Source organism: Solanum verrucosum, unplaced genomic scaffold (assembly GCF_900185275.1).
Source record: "Solanum verrucosum unplaced genomic scaffold, falcon-dt-bn FXZP01000261.1, whole genome shotgun sequence".
Classification (NCBI taxonomy): Eukaryota; Viridiplantae; Streptophyta; class Magnoliopsida; order Solanales; family Solanaceae; genus Solanum; species Solanum verrucosum.
The window spans coordinates 10,826,110-10,838,010 of record NW_026019969.1 but is presented as its reverse complement, the minus strand read 5'-3'; the positions used below and the strand labels follow the sequence as shown (position 1 = coordinate 10,838,010).

Genomic DNA, 11,901 nt, shown 5'->3' with positions numbered 1-11,901 from the left:
TGATTACTGGCGGATGTGGAAACTGCAATGTAGCATCGACATTTTGCACTGCACCGATCTTCCAACATATATGTGCTTCAAGCTGATCAGATTTATTCCTCATTTATATACTTATATGTATTGTATGTTTTTTTCCTTGAGAGTATATTTGCAGGTGTAACAGTTCCTAGGAAAGTATAGCAGTTGGAATATGAAAGGTCAGGACTTTTCATTTTTGATACCCTTTTAATTAAGCAATCAATGTAAACCGTTACAATTTAAAAAATGGCTAGTTAAGAGAGTGACCTATGATTATTCTTATGCACAAAAAATGACGAAAAAAATGAGAAAATTATCAAAAATCTGAAAAATAGATAAATAGCTTTCCTGGATGATGAGAGGTGCCACATCAGCTTTTACAAATCTTCCTTTATATATATATATATAGATTCCGTTCCTTTTATTCAAGCCAAATTGTATTGGGCACTAGCCTTATCAATGAAATTTTAAAAATTTAAATTGAATAATTATTAATGATCAGTGAACTGATGAATCCATTTGCAACTCCTTTTGAAAATCTTACCTAAATGTCTTTTTTTTTTCAAATACTTACTTTTTTCGTCTACTTTTAATTGTTATGTTGTATTTTTTAAAAGTTAATTTAACTAATTTTTAAAGTTAAATTAGATTACATTTATTACAAAATATTTAGATATTGAAAAAGTATACGAAAAAATACTATAAATTATCGTAATTTTTTTGCATAACAATATAATAAAAAAATACATCGTAAAATATTAATTAAAATCCGCCCATATATAATATTTTTTTTTAAAAAGGGCATAAAAGGAAAGTAACGAAGATATTCCGCTGCCGCACGCGAGAATCACGTGACATTGATCCTTGAAATTGACAAGCACTACAGTTTCAGTCATCAAACCCTAAAACAAGAAATCGGAGAATTCATCAAAATCACCGGAAAAAATGGGAGTGGAGAAGGAAGTTATCAGAGCCGGTAATGGCCCCAAACCACAGCCTGGTCAAACTGTTACTGTCCACTGCACTGGTTACGGTGAGTCCTCTTTCTTTTTCCCCCCAAGAAAAAGATCCATTTTCTTTTCACAAGGGATGAATCGGATAAATCGCATCAAACTAGTTAGGGTTTAATCTCTAATTCAGTCTGTTTTTCTCCTAAATAGATGAATCGGATCTTTAATTTAGTTTGATTCTTTATTAAGTACAGTTTTTAGTAGTGTTTTGGTTAATATTGTTTTTCTTGTTTTATGCCTGCAGGGAAAGATAGAGACCTGAGTCAGAAGTTCTGGAGGTAAACTTATTATTTTTCTTTTATGAAGTTTGATACAGGGTTATGTGTAGTATATATCTTTGCCTAATTTGTACGTGTAACAGCACTAAGGATCCAGGCCAGCAGCCTTTCTCTTTCAAGATCGGCCAAGGCAAAGTTATCAAAGGTACTTATGACTCCTGTATATATTGATTTATATGATTTGTCCCCTAGTTTATGCGTTAGTATATGTTGTTAATAAATGCCTGAGAATGTATTCAATTGGACAATCAGTTTGGAAAATGTAGTCATCTTATATTGGACTAACCATGAATGGAACTTATAGTAGTGATCCCACTTCTTTTCTTATTGATTTCAATTGTCATTTTAAATCTCTCTCTAAAACTTGATTTCTGACCATAGAAGTGGTCCAGAAGCTTATATCTCTTTTACTGGACAGCTTTTAGTGCCAGAAAACTACACTTGTGTAAAGCAAACAAAAGCTTACTACTTTAGTGGTCAAAGAGGTCTAAATGTGACATAGGTGGATTCATGCAGAGTTATAGATCTGTTGGCAAATGATGGTAGGTCTTAAAGTTAAGACAACCGGCTTCCTATCATTCTAGAAAAGACACAATGGAAGGAGCAAAGATAGCTTTCCCCTTAAAGCACATACATAATTCAGCTGATTCTTTGGTGTCTGAGTGATAACAGATTAACGTTGGATAAACTAACACTCTTTTATCAAATCGAAAGCTCATATCTGACTTATGAAGTGAAATTTGGCTGTGGTAAACTTTTGTACTGGCATATATTTAAATCCTTCTATGTTTGTCAGATATGTGCCCATTATGAACAAATCCCCACCTCCTTCTGGGGTCTTCAAAGGGAGAAACTTGGAGAACACTGTAGACCATAGTGACAGTTCTCTCGGGTTGCATTTCTTTTATTCTTATAGCTCCTTTTTTACAGGATGGGATGAAGGAGTACTGGGCATGCAATTAGGAGAAGTTGCTCGATTAACGGTAAATGGCTTCTCTTTTCTTTTGATTCTCAGTTGAGGTAAAATTAATCACGGAGTTAGTTATCCATGTTATGAAGTTTAGACTTCCATTGAGTTATGGGTTTATAGTCAGAAAACTAAGAGGCAATTGGAAAAAAAAGGAGCTTGATATCTCCTTAGTAATTTTTACATTATTGAGTTTTGATTTATTTTCACTTCACTAAAATGTCACAATCCTTTTGGCTGACTGGCTTATTTAGTATCTATCAGGGCCGACTCAACAAGATTGGGGCCGAAAGCCAAACCTTAAAGAGGGGCCCTAATATTTTTATTTAAAATCTACTTTTCTAGCCTTTTTAGATGCGGAGTCATTAATTACTGTTTTATAATCGATTTGTTTTAGTAATTCCTTTTCAATTGATAATATCTAATCCACTCAATCTCTCCTGAGACATTATTGATCTTAGATAAGATTTTATCAATTTTAGTTTTGAAAATCTTCTTTCGACTAAGGCAACAATTACAATAATTGTTAACATTATTCTATAAGCAATATTTTTTAATTCAGAATTTTTATTATTTTTTAAAAATCTATCTAAGGCTCCTTTTTGGGATTTATTTAATTCTTCAAGTTCTCTTTTTCTCTCTTTTTGTAAAACCGGAATCATATTTTCTTATTGACATATTTAAATTGAATAGTTTTAATAATAACTAAAACAAGAATATATATATACTTATGAACTAAGAATATCAACAATAACAGATTTTCAAGAAACTATAAAATGAAGGTAGAATAATGAAACTTGGCTCACGAATTTGATAAGTTGATAAAACAATATCGACATAGTGTTGTGTTCCTTCAATATTATTATAATGATTGCTTGTTGCACTTCTTGAGATTTTGAAGAAGACACACAAAAGCAATTTTTGTTCTTTTGTAACTTGTAAGCAATAGTAAATAAAAAAAAAATTGTAGGAGAGAGTTCAATATTGAGAATAAAAATAATAAAATAGAGAATAAAAAAGATGAGTATAAGGCAAATAATAATGTAGGGTCAAATTTTTAGGAGATAAATAAGGAAAACACAACTTCCCACTTAAGGAAATTATTCCCAAAAAATGTTTCATTCCCTTAAAAAAGTGGAAAAACTAACGGTCATTTTTTTTAAATATACTTCTTACAAGTTTTGTTTAAAAAAATTTAAAAGTACATATAATTTTTTTTTAAAATAATATATATAAGTATTTTTTTAAAAAAAAATATTGGGCCCCAAGCGATGACTTTAGTGGCCTAGTGGTTAAGACGGCTCTGGTAGACATTATGATGTTTTCTACGATTGATGCTCAAATATATTGATGGTTTCAGATGGCTCCCCCTAATGGTCGTTTTTCAATTTCTGCCTCGTAGTAACTGCCCATTTCATGGTCACATCATCTCCATCTTTTTGATGGGATTGGCTGAAAAGTTTATAATAGAATGGTGATGATACAATATTTGCATTCTTCCTAAGAGTATTAATCTTGCTATAATTGTGTACATATCTGAAAAAAGTTTCTAGACTTTATGTATTAAGATCTTCTATAAGGAGGTTTAAACTGATGTCTTTAATTTTGCAGTGCACCCCTGATTATGCTTATGGTGCTGGTGGATTTCCAGCATGGGGTATTCAGCCAAACTCAGTTCTGGTTTTTGAGATTGAAGTCTTAGGTGCACAATGAGCAATTTGCTAACATTTGGGCAATCCTGATGGAGCTGTTGTGTACTCTATACAGTAGACAGCTTGAGGTTATCAGAACTGCTCATGTACTCTTTGCTCTAATGCAACTTGTTGAAACAGATTAAGGCGATAATAAATGCTTTCTAGCTTTTCTCTGGATAATGGTCATACTTTGAGACTACTAATCTGCATTACAAGACAAATTAGTTGGTAATTAAATATAATATGGAATGGATGTAAGAATTTGTATGGTCAACTCCAACTAATATGGGATACTATTCTCCTCGTCCTCTTCATATGCTTGCCTACTGCCTTCTGTAAATAGCTAATGTTTCTTCACAAAAATTGACAGCTTAAAAGAATTGGTGGAAATTCAATTTGACAAACTAGGAGGAAAAAATGGGAATGGAAATATTTAGAAATATGTGAAATTGTCTCTGTGGTGGTGTACCCTTGTGTCTTGCCAGTTGTTCCCTTCTTCTTTAAGGGTATGCTGGGTGGGATTTTATTTAACAACAATAAGATGTACACTATAGGAGGGACAATCCCAGCTCTTATGCCGGGTTTCCTTGGTCTATCTGTTGAGAATCAAAAGATCTCTAATTATCTGTGAGGCAACTCTTGCTGTTCATGATGATCTGAGGAATTTTCCAGTTTGTAGCTGGTGCTTGTCAACTTGATTGGCTTCTGTCAGGCAGTGTTTGATAACTATGTCATACTGTAATTCACTGATTGTGTCATTTTGCAAGGAATGCCAGCCTTGCCATTCATTAGCTATGATGTATCTTATCCCTTTGCTTGATGCACCATTCTAGTCCATACGACATTGTCTGGAGTTTGAATGATCATTTGAGCAAATCTGGAATGACCTCGTTAGTTTGATTTAGGCCACAATTAGATGAGGTGATGATTTAAGAAATAATAGTGTGTTTTGACGAGTCTAGTGACAGGATTAACTGCTTTAAGAGTTCAGCGGTGGAGTAATATTTGTCTCCATTGTATATCATGAAAACTTAGATTCTTAGTGTGGCACAGAAGAAGCCCCACCAACTTTGAGCCAGTTGATTGTGGCCAAGTAGGTGCTCCCACAATCTCATTTGAACACCATGAGGGCCTACCACATCAATCATTAGCTATCATCAGTACCCCTCAAGGGCTCTCCACAGTAAGATACTCATCTTGAAAGGTACTTTGTTGTTTGCTACATACTTTGCTGTCAAACCAACCACCCTCTTCTTCTTTTTTTATCTCTCAATTACCATTTAGAGATCAAATTGGTCTGTCTGGTAAGCAGCCTTCAGTCATGTTAATTTGGTATTGTCTCACAACTCTACACATCTCTTCTTTTGTGTCACTACTGCCAACCTCCATTGTTGCAATGTCTAAATAAATCAGCAAGAAACTAACAAATCCCTTTAATTGATGCTAGTGGTTGCTTTGTGTCTTGAAAAGTGTAGACCTAAATTTACTCTTATGATTATTCATTATTTGAAAATTTACTTAATTATATGGAGTGGTTGTCGATTATTATAAAGTATTATTGAATCTAATATAATATAGGGAGTGGTTGAACCTGCTTTGGCTGAAAGTCCTATTTCACACCATGGTGTTAATCATTTTATTTTCTCTTTTGGAGTCATGTGGAGTAGTAATTAAGCTTTTCAAATTACAATTATGCTTTCTGCTTAACTTTCTAATGATGTTTAATGGACCTTAAACACCCATTGCCTCCTAAAGTCGCGGCCTGAGTCCTTAAAAGTTTATCAATACTGGCATGATCCTCATAAATATCAAGGGCACGAGAGACTAAATTAAGTGTGCGTTTGACCATGTTCCATTGTAAAATTCAAAAAAATACACGAGGGACTAAATTAAGTGTGCGTTTGACCATGTTTCATTGTAAAATTCAAAAAAATAATATTTTTTTCAAGTGAAAATGACATTTTAAAATAAACTATACTACTTGAATATATAAGCGATAATTTTTTTTGGTCTAATAATTTTATTTTATGTAACTTAAGAAATTAAGTTATGCAATTTGGTTGAATATAATCATTGCTAATAATTATACTTGATCGCAAAATCATCATTTTTGTTGATTTTGTTGCACGTTTATGAAGAAGGGTTTAATAACAGTTGTTTAGTACTCAATTCGTTCATTTTATGTGAGACCATTGGTTTGAATCTTGAGTTCAAAATACTCGTGTTTCTTACCCATTTCTAAAATATATTTTCATTTTTACTTATCACTTTTGATATAACAAAAACAGTCTATGTTTTACTCCTAACATTAAATACTATTCTCCAAATCATTTTTCAAAACCGATACTAGACACTAATTAGTAGGAATAATATGGTAAAATACTTATATCAATAATTGTTTTATTAATGGGTGTAACATCAACAAAAAAAAAAAAAAAAACCAAGAAACGATACCATTGTATTTATGATTGTAATGAAGGGTAAAGTTGTCATTGGAACGTATATATAATGCTATCCTACCCAAATTACATCACTTCTTCTTTCACCTGCTCTTCTTCTACTTTCAAACAATAATCACTTCACATTCTGCCTCTGCTTCTCCCCTCTCTTCATTGTAAGTTTTTCAATACCATTTTTTTTCTTAGTTTACACACTGTTTATGTTTCTTTAACATAATCATGATAATTTAAATGATAAGCACTTGGATTTATCTGGTTTGGTGAAAGTTAATGTTCTTTGGGATATCTTTTATCTAATCTTGGAAAGCCCCTGCTTATCAGTTTTTCATCTTTAGGTTTTCTTGATGTTTTTTTTTCTGAATTCTTGATTTTATCTCCATGTGTGTTTTTTCTTGATGTTTGCATCACTTCTTTCATCTTCTACCTGTTTACATTCTGCCTCTGCTTCTCTCTCTCTGTCTCTGCATACTGCTTGCTGGTTTACACTTGTCTTGGATCTCTTCGTTGTACGTTTTTCACTAGACTATGCACACTGTTTATGTTCTTGATACTTTAAATTATAAGCCCTTTGATTTATCTGGTTTGGTTATGATCTTTGGGATATCTTTTTGTCTAATCTTGGAAAATCCCTTATCATTTTTTCATGTTTAGGTTTTCTTGATGTTTTTTCTGAATTCTTGATTTCATCTCCTTGTGTGTGTGTTTTTGCCTCTTCAAAAGATTTTCAGAAGCATTTGTTTGATGGGGTTTTCTTGCAAGATTTGGCCTTAAACTTATGGTTTTACTGTTGAGAACACCAGTTTTGCTTCTTTTTATCAATTTTATATTTATTGCAAAGGATATCTGGATTTAGTTTGGGTTTTAGTGTTTAAGTTCATGAGAACTCATAGAGAGCTGTATAATGTCATGATGTAGGAGCCTGATTTGATTAGGTTATTGAGGTTGATTGTGCCTAGGTTACTCCACATCCCTTCAATTCCTTCTAGCCTTTTTTTTTCTTCTTTTTTTTTTAAATTTTATTCATATGAAATGGAATAAGAGATAGGTTTCAGGTATGTTGTGTGGGTAAAAAACCGTCGCTGTCTGGTAACTCACAATCTTTTTTCTCTTAAGGATTTTGGTGATATTACATTGCAAACTGTTTAGTTGTTCTGGTTCAGGACTTTGATGCATATGCTGCCAAATGTTTCAGGTGCACTAACTTCCTATTGACAACATACCACGAAAACTTCTGTAGTGTAAAGAAGTAACAATATGCGGTGGCTGAGCCTATCAATTGATGTGCTTTGTTGCGTCATCCCCTTGAACTTGTATTGCAGGGTGATCCTTTAAGTCATTTCTCCTATTAAACCAGATTTCTCTTTTCCCTCACCATTCTCTTCATCTGCCTATCAACTGTAACCAGTTAATTTTGTCTTTTTTCTTGATAAATCTATAGGATTAGCTGAAAGATAGACAATTGCTAATCAAATTAAATCCTCTTAGTCCTGATTTTGATTCGTTTGCACTTTGTCACTGTGCTCATTATTGGTCTTTCAGATTGCTTTTTTCATACTGCAATTTCCTCAAGCTTCTCCTTTGTTGTAGTCTACATTTTCCTCCGAAAGCTAGTACCTATTATTCTTGGGCTTCAGATATTGTCTTTTGGCATAGATTTTGAATATCATTGGAAGGTTGAAAGTAGTTATGGTGTGCCAAGCCGCAAGCCAAACAAGATTTCGGGCCTTAAAGCATGAGAATGGAATCACGGGGAGAGCAACAATTAGAGTTAGGGTTATAGCATGCTTTCAACCATTGCAGAATTGCCAGGTTCGTTCTATATTATTGCCTCACTTATGGATAATTTCTGTGATATTTAACTGTTGCTTCTCAGCTGTGGGCTTCTATGATGTAATTGAAAAGCTGCCAAACTTACAGTCTGTTTTTGCTTACCAGGCTGAATACTTCCGTCAGTTGTTGAAGCCTGTGACGTAGATGCTCTGAGTTCACGCCTTTGTTTTAAATCCAGCTTTATAGTAATTTCTTGTTATTTACGTCCTTAAAGTAAATTAAGGTGGAATTTGTACAATCCATATCACTGGTATGCATCTAGTCTTTCTGCTGCTATTTGTGTTAAGCTTCTGTTGCATTTTGCCTATGGATTTCCATCTAATTTCTTACATTATGCATGTTAGGTTTCTCTTCTGTCTAGATGGTTACAACCAGCAAGCTCCTATATTACCAGCAGGATCCTGCATGGACTTCACCAAATTTGAATTATGCCACTACACTCTTGCAACCTGGACATCACCTTGGTGTTCCATCTCTGTATACCCCTGCCATATGTGCTGCAAATGCAGTTTCTCCTAGGCGTTCAAGCTTTGTCCCTTGTTTGCCTAATTCCAAGGAAGCCCGTCACAATGTAGTCAGTTGGCTGCCAAACTTAGTTCCCACCAAAAATGAGTATCCAAGTGATGCTAAACGCTTTCTTCCTCACTTGATTGGGTTTAAGTCCCCACCAACTGATGCATCTACAAGTTCTCAGAAGAGGTTTCTCATTTGTGATCAATCTGGGAATCAAACTAGATTCTTCTTTAGTCAAGGATGTCCTGCTGAGAATGAAATTATTACACCGAAAAAAGTGTTTGGTGCTTATGGTTTGCATCAAAATGAGAACCTGAATGTTGTAGTAGAGCAGAGATCTCATGTGAAGCCCGTTAGTGGAGAGAAATTGGATGAAAGTTATGTAAATGGTGAAGAAAGTAATACGCATGAAGATACAGATGACATCAATGCCTTGCTTTTCTCTTCTGATGACATTGAAGGCGACGAAGATGATGATGTTTATGGTGAGGATGATGAAGTAACTAGCACAGATCGCTCTCCTTGTGCAAAACAGGGGTGCTGCGGCTGCGGTGAGCATGAGCAACAGTCTGTGGAACTTACAGAAGAAGTTGCCAGTTCTGATGGCACATGCAAAAGGCTAAGATTGCTAGATGGTGGGTACAAGAAATCATCATACATAGGATCTAGATGGCCCAATGATGATGTGGAAGCAAGATGTGTGAGAGGCTCTCTTCCTTCTAGTGGGAAGGATAAGGATTCCAGTTTGAGCACTAGGGAAAGGAAAGTTAAAATTCGTGAAACTTTGAAGATTCTTGAGAGCTTGATTCCTGGGATAAAGAGTAAGGACCCGTTGTTGGTTATTGATGAAGCAATCAACTACTTGAAGTCTTTGAGGGGTAAAGCCGAAGCCTTAGTATCTGAGCTCCCTCAAGAGTATCCCCCAGCCCCTTGTTAAAGAACAGACTAGTATCCAACCCCTACAACAGTAGCATTATGGATTTTTAGGGGTATAGTTGCTTGGATAGTACAGAAAAGCCATATATCATTATTTGGTTGAAAGTAGTTAAATTGTGAAGCATTTACCATCCTCATCAGTCCTACAGTGCAACAAGTATTATTATCCACTAGAGGAAAAGATTTAGTGGGATTCTTTTGATCTTTTACTTGCAAGGGGTAGAACAAAAAGGGGAATGTTTATGGTCGACGAGGAATGATTATTTTTAGCTTTTGTGGTTAAGAAAGTAGAATTTCAAAGTTCAAAAGATGAGTGCTGTAAATGAGGGGGGACCCTTTAAAATCTTGAGAAAACCATGGATTCTATGCATGCGCATTTGGTGATTTGGGGTCCCACCATCCACCCTATTATGTTTCTTGAATTGAATGACTGTATGATGGTTTTCTTTTTGTGGTTGGTTATGTCAGGGTCAGTTTGTGTGACTATTTCACTTGGTACTTGCTATCTCCCACCAGCACAGGGTCAGAGTGGCTTGCTATCTCCCACTGTTATAGGTCAGAATGAGTAGCTATGATGTTTTGATCTTTCTGTTGATTCCACAAAAGGCAGTGATGGCATTGGTGTTGAAGAAGGTGCATTGAAAAAGGGACCCCTGCCCTCTAAGCTTATCATGAAAAGGGTGATGGAGAGACATGATCAAATCTTGTCTTAAAGTTAGGTTTGTTTCCACTTTGGATGGGTGAGTTGTAGTTGGAGACTTGTGAGTCTTTTCAGCGTGGTGTCTTTTTATGAGCCTGATGGACCCTTGTGTTTCATGCTATTATTGCTGTGTGTGTTGTCTTTATGCTTTTTCTACTTAAAATAATATACTAGTAATAAAATATAGTTTGTTTCGATATTTTTATTTTTGCGTCCTCTCTGTTCTTGTGATCCTTTTCATATTTGCTTGCACCTTTTGTTGAATGGATACTGATGTCTATGTTTGATTATTATGTGGTTATATATATTTATAAACGTTAGAACTAATTACTGTTATCTTACTTGAAGTTGAAATCGTTGCCTGCTAAAAGAAGTTTACTGTTATCAAACTGAAAATGGGTTATTTTATTTCCGCAAGGAGAAAAATTAATGTTCTCTGAGATTAACTTCTATACATTGATGTTCTAAAAAGTTTGTATACCATCAGATTAAATTATATATAACTATTTATAATACTAAGTGGGTAAGGCAAAGAATTATCTAATAAAGCAATTTAAATTGCATTTATGATGGGAAAAATTCATTATACTATTGAATATAAATGGATTTAATCATGTAAACTAAATCCTAGAGATTGTTTGGTACGCGAGATAGGATAGACATGAATATCCTTAAGATTAGGCTATCTCACCTTCTATATGGGATTGAGCCCCACCATTTTTAGTTCAAATTGTTAGCTCTTGGGACTAATATTACCAAACGATCCCTAATTGTACTATGAAAAGGGCTACCATGCCAACATGCATAATCACAGCTCTTTTGAAAGTATTGCAAGCTATGATTCAGATATTGAAATTCAATGAAAAAGGTGTAAAAGTGTGCAATTGGTTATAATTTTCATTTCTTCTTTAGAAAGAAATGGTATACCTATTATTATTTTAGGACTTTGACACTAATATCACTTTTCTACCTACTTTAACCGAAGTTAATGGTCTAATCTCTAAAGCACATCCAGCAGGGGCAAACCTAATATTCAACCAAAGAGTAACAGCAAAAAGGAAAAAGAGATGGCGTGTCTAGCGACTTTTTATTACTAACAAAAATAAAAGATCCTCAACAAGGATAAGTACAATCAACGGAGACTAGGGCCTTACCTTACTAATCCTAATGAGGTAAAGAAACTTTACTAATTAACAAGCATGATTGTAACATGTAATTTATTAAGGAAAAAAAGTGTTCTGATGTATAACAATTCTTGTGTTGGACAACACTCATCTTAGTTTAGCTTAGCTTAGCTTTGTGGTTACTATTCTACATTGTGGTTCATTCTTTATGCACTAGTTTTTGAAATTTCACCTCACGTATCTTTAGGAGAAGAGTAAAACTCCAAGAATGTGGTCTGTTAGCGAGTTAGTCTTTTGGAGCCATGTTTGTGAAAGGATCTGAACACCCAAATGCAATACATCGATAGTTCAAGATCATATAAACCTCTTTAT

General features: G+C 34.3%; 2 protein-coding genes across 2 annotated transcripts; both read left to right on the top strand.

Moving 5' to 3' along the window:
- The first annotated feature begins 818 nt into the window (after window positions 1-818).
- Window positions 819-4,225, top strand: LOC125816287 (peptidyl-prolyl cis-trans isomerase FKBP12). The gene is made up of 5 exons (XM_049495875.1): window positions 819-1,051; window positions 1,273-1,306; window positions 1,390-1,451; window positions 2,237-2,289; window positions 3,885-4,225. Exons 1-5 carry the CDS (start codon window positions 964-966, stop codon window positions 3,984-3,986), a joined length of 339 nt encoding a protein of 112 aa, XP_049351832.1. The 5' UTR covers window positions 819-963; the 3' UTR covers window positions 3,987-4,225.
- Window positions 4,226-7,628: 3,403 nt separating this feature from the next.
- LOC125816284 (transcription factor bHLH143-like) lies at window positions 7,629-10,573 on the top strand. The gene is made up of 3 exons (XM_049495871.1): window positions 7,629-8,235; window positions 8,362-8,506; window positions 8,601-10,573. The coding sequence occupies exon 3, from the start codon at window positions 8,618-8,620 to the stop codon at window positions 9,704-9,706; it is 1,089 nt and encodes a 362-aa protein (XP_049351828.1). The 5' UTR covers window positions 7,629-8,235; window positions 8,362-8,506; window positions 8,601-8,617; the 3' UTR covers window positions 9,707-10,573.
- Window positions 10,574-11,901: the final 1,328 nt, after the last annotated feature.

Excerpts from the sequence above, each read along its gene's own strand:
- LOC125816284 (XM_049495871.1), top strand. The coding sequence starts at position 8,618 with ATGGTTACAACCAGCAAGCTCCTATATTACCAGCAGGATCCTGCATGG.
- LOC125816287 (XM_049495875.1), top strand. The coding sequence starts at position 964 with ATGGGAGTGGAGAAGGAAGTTATCAGAGCCGGTAATGGCCCCAAACCA. Across the intron at positions 1,307-1,389 it reads CTGAGTCAGAAGTTCTGGAG|CACTAAGGATCCAGGCCAGC; the intron begins GTAAACTTATTA and ends TACGTGTAACAG. Across the intron at positions 1,452-2,236 it reads CCAAGGCAAAGTTATCAAAG|GATGGGATGAAGGAGTACTG; the intron begins GTACTTATGACT and ends CCTTTTTTACAG.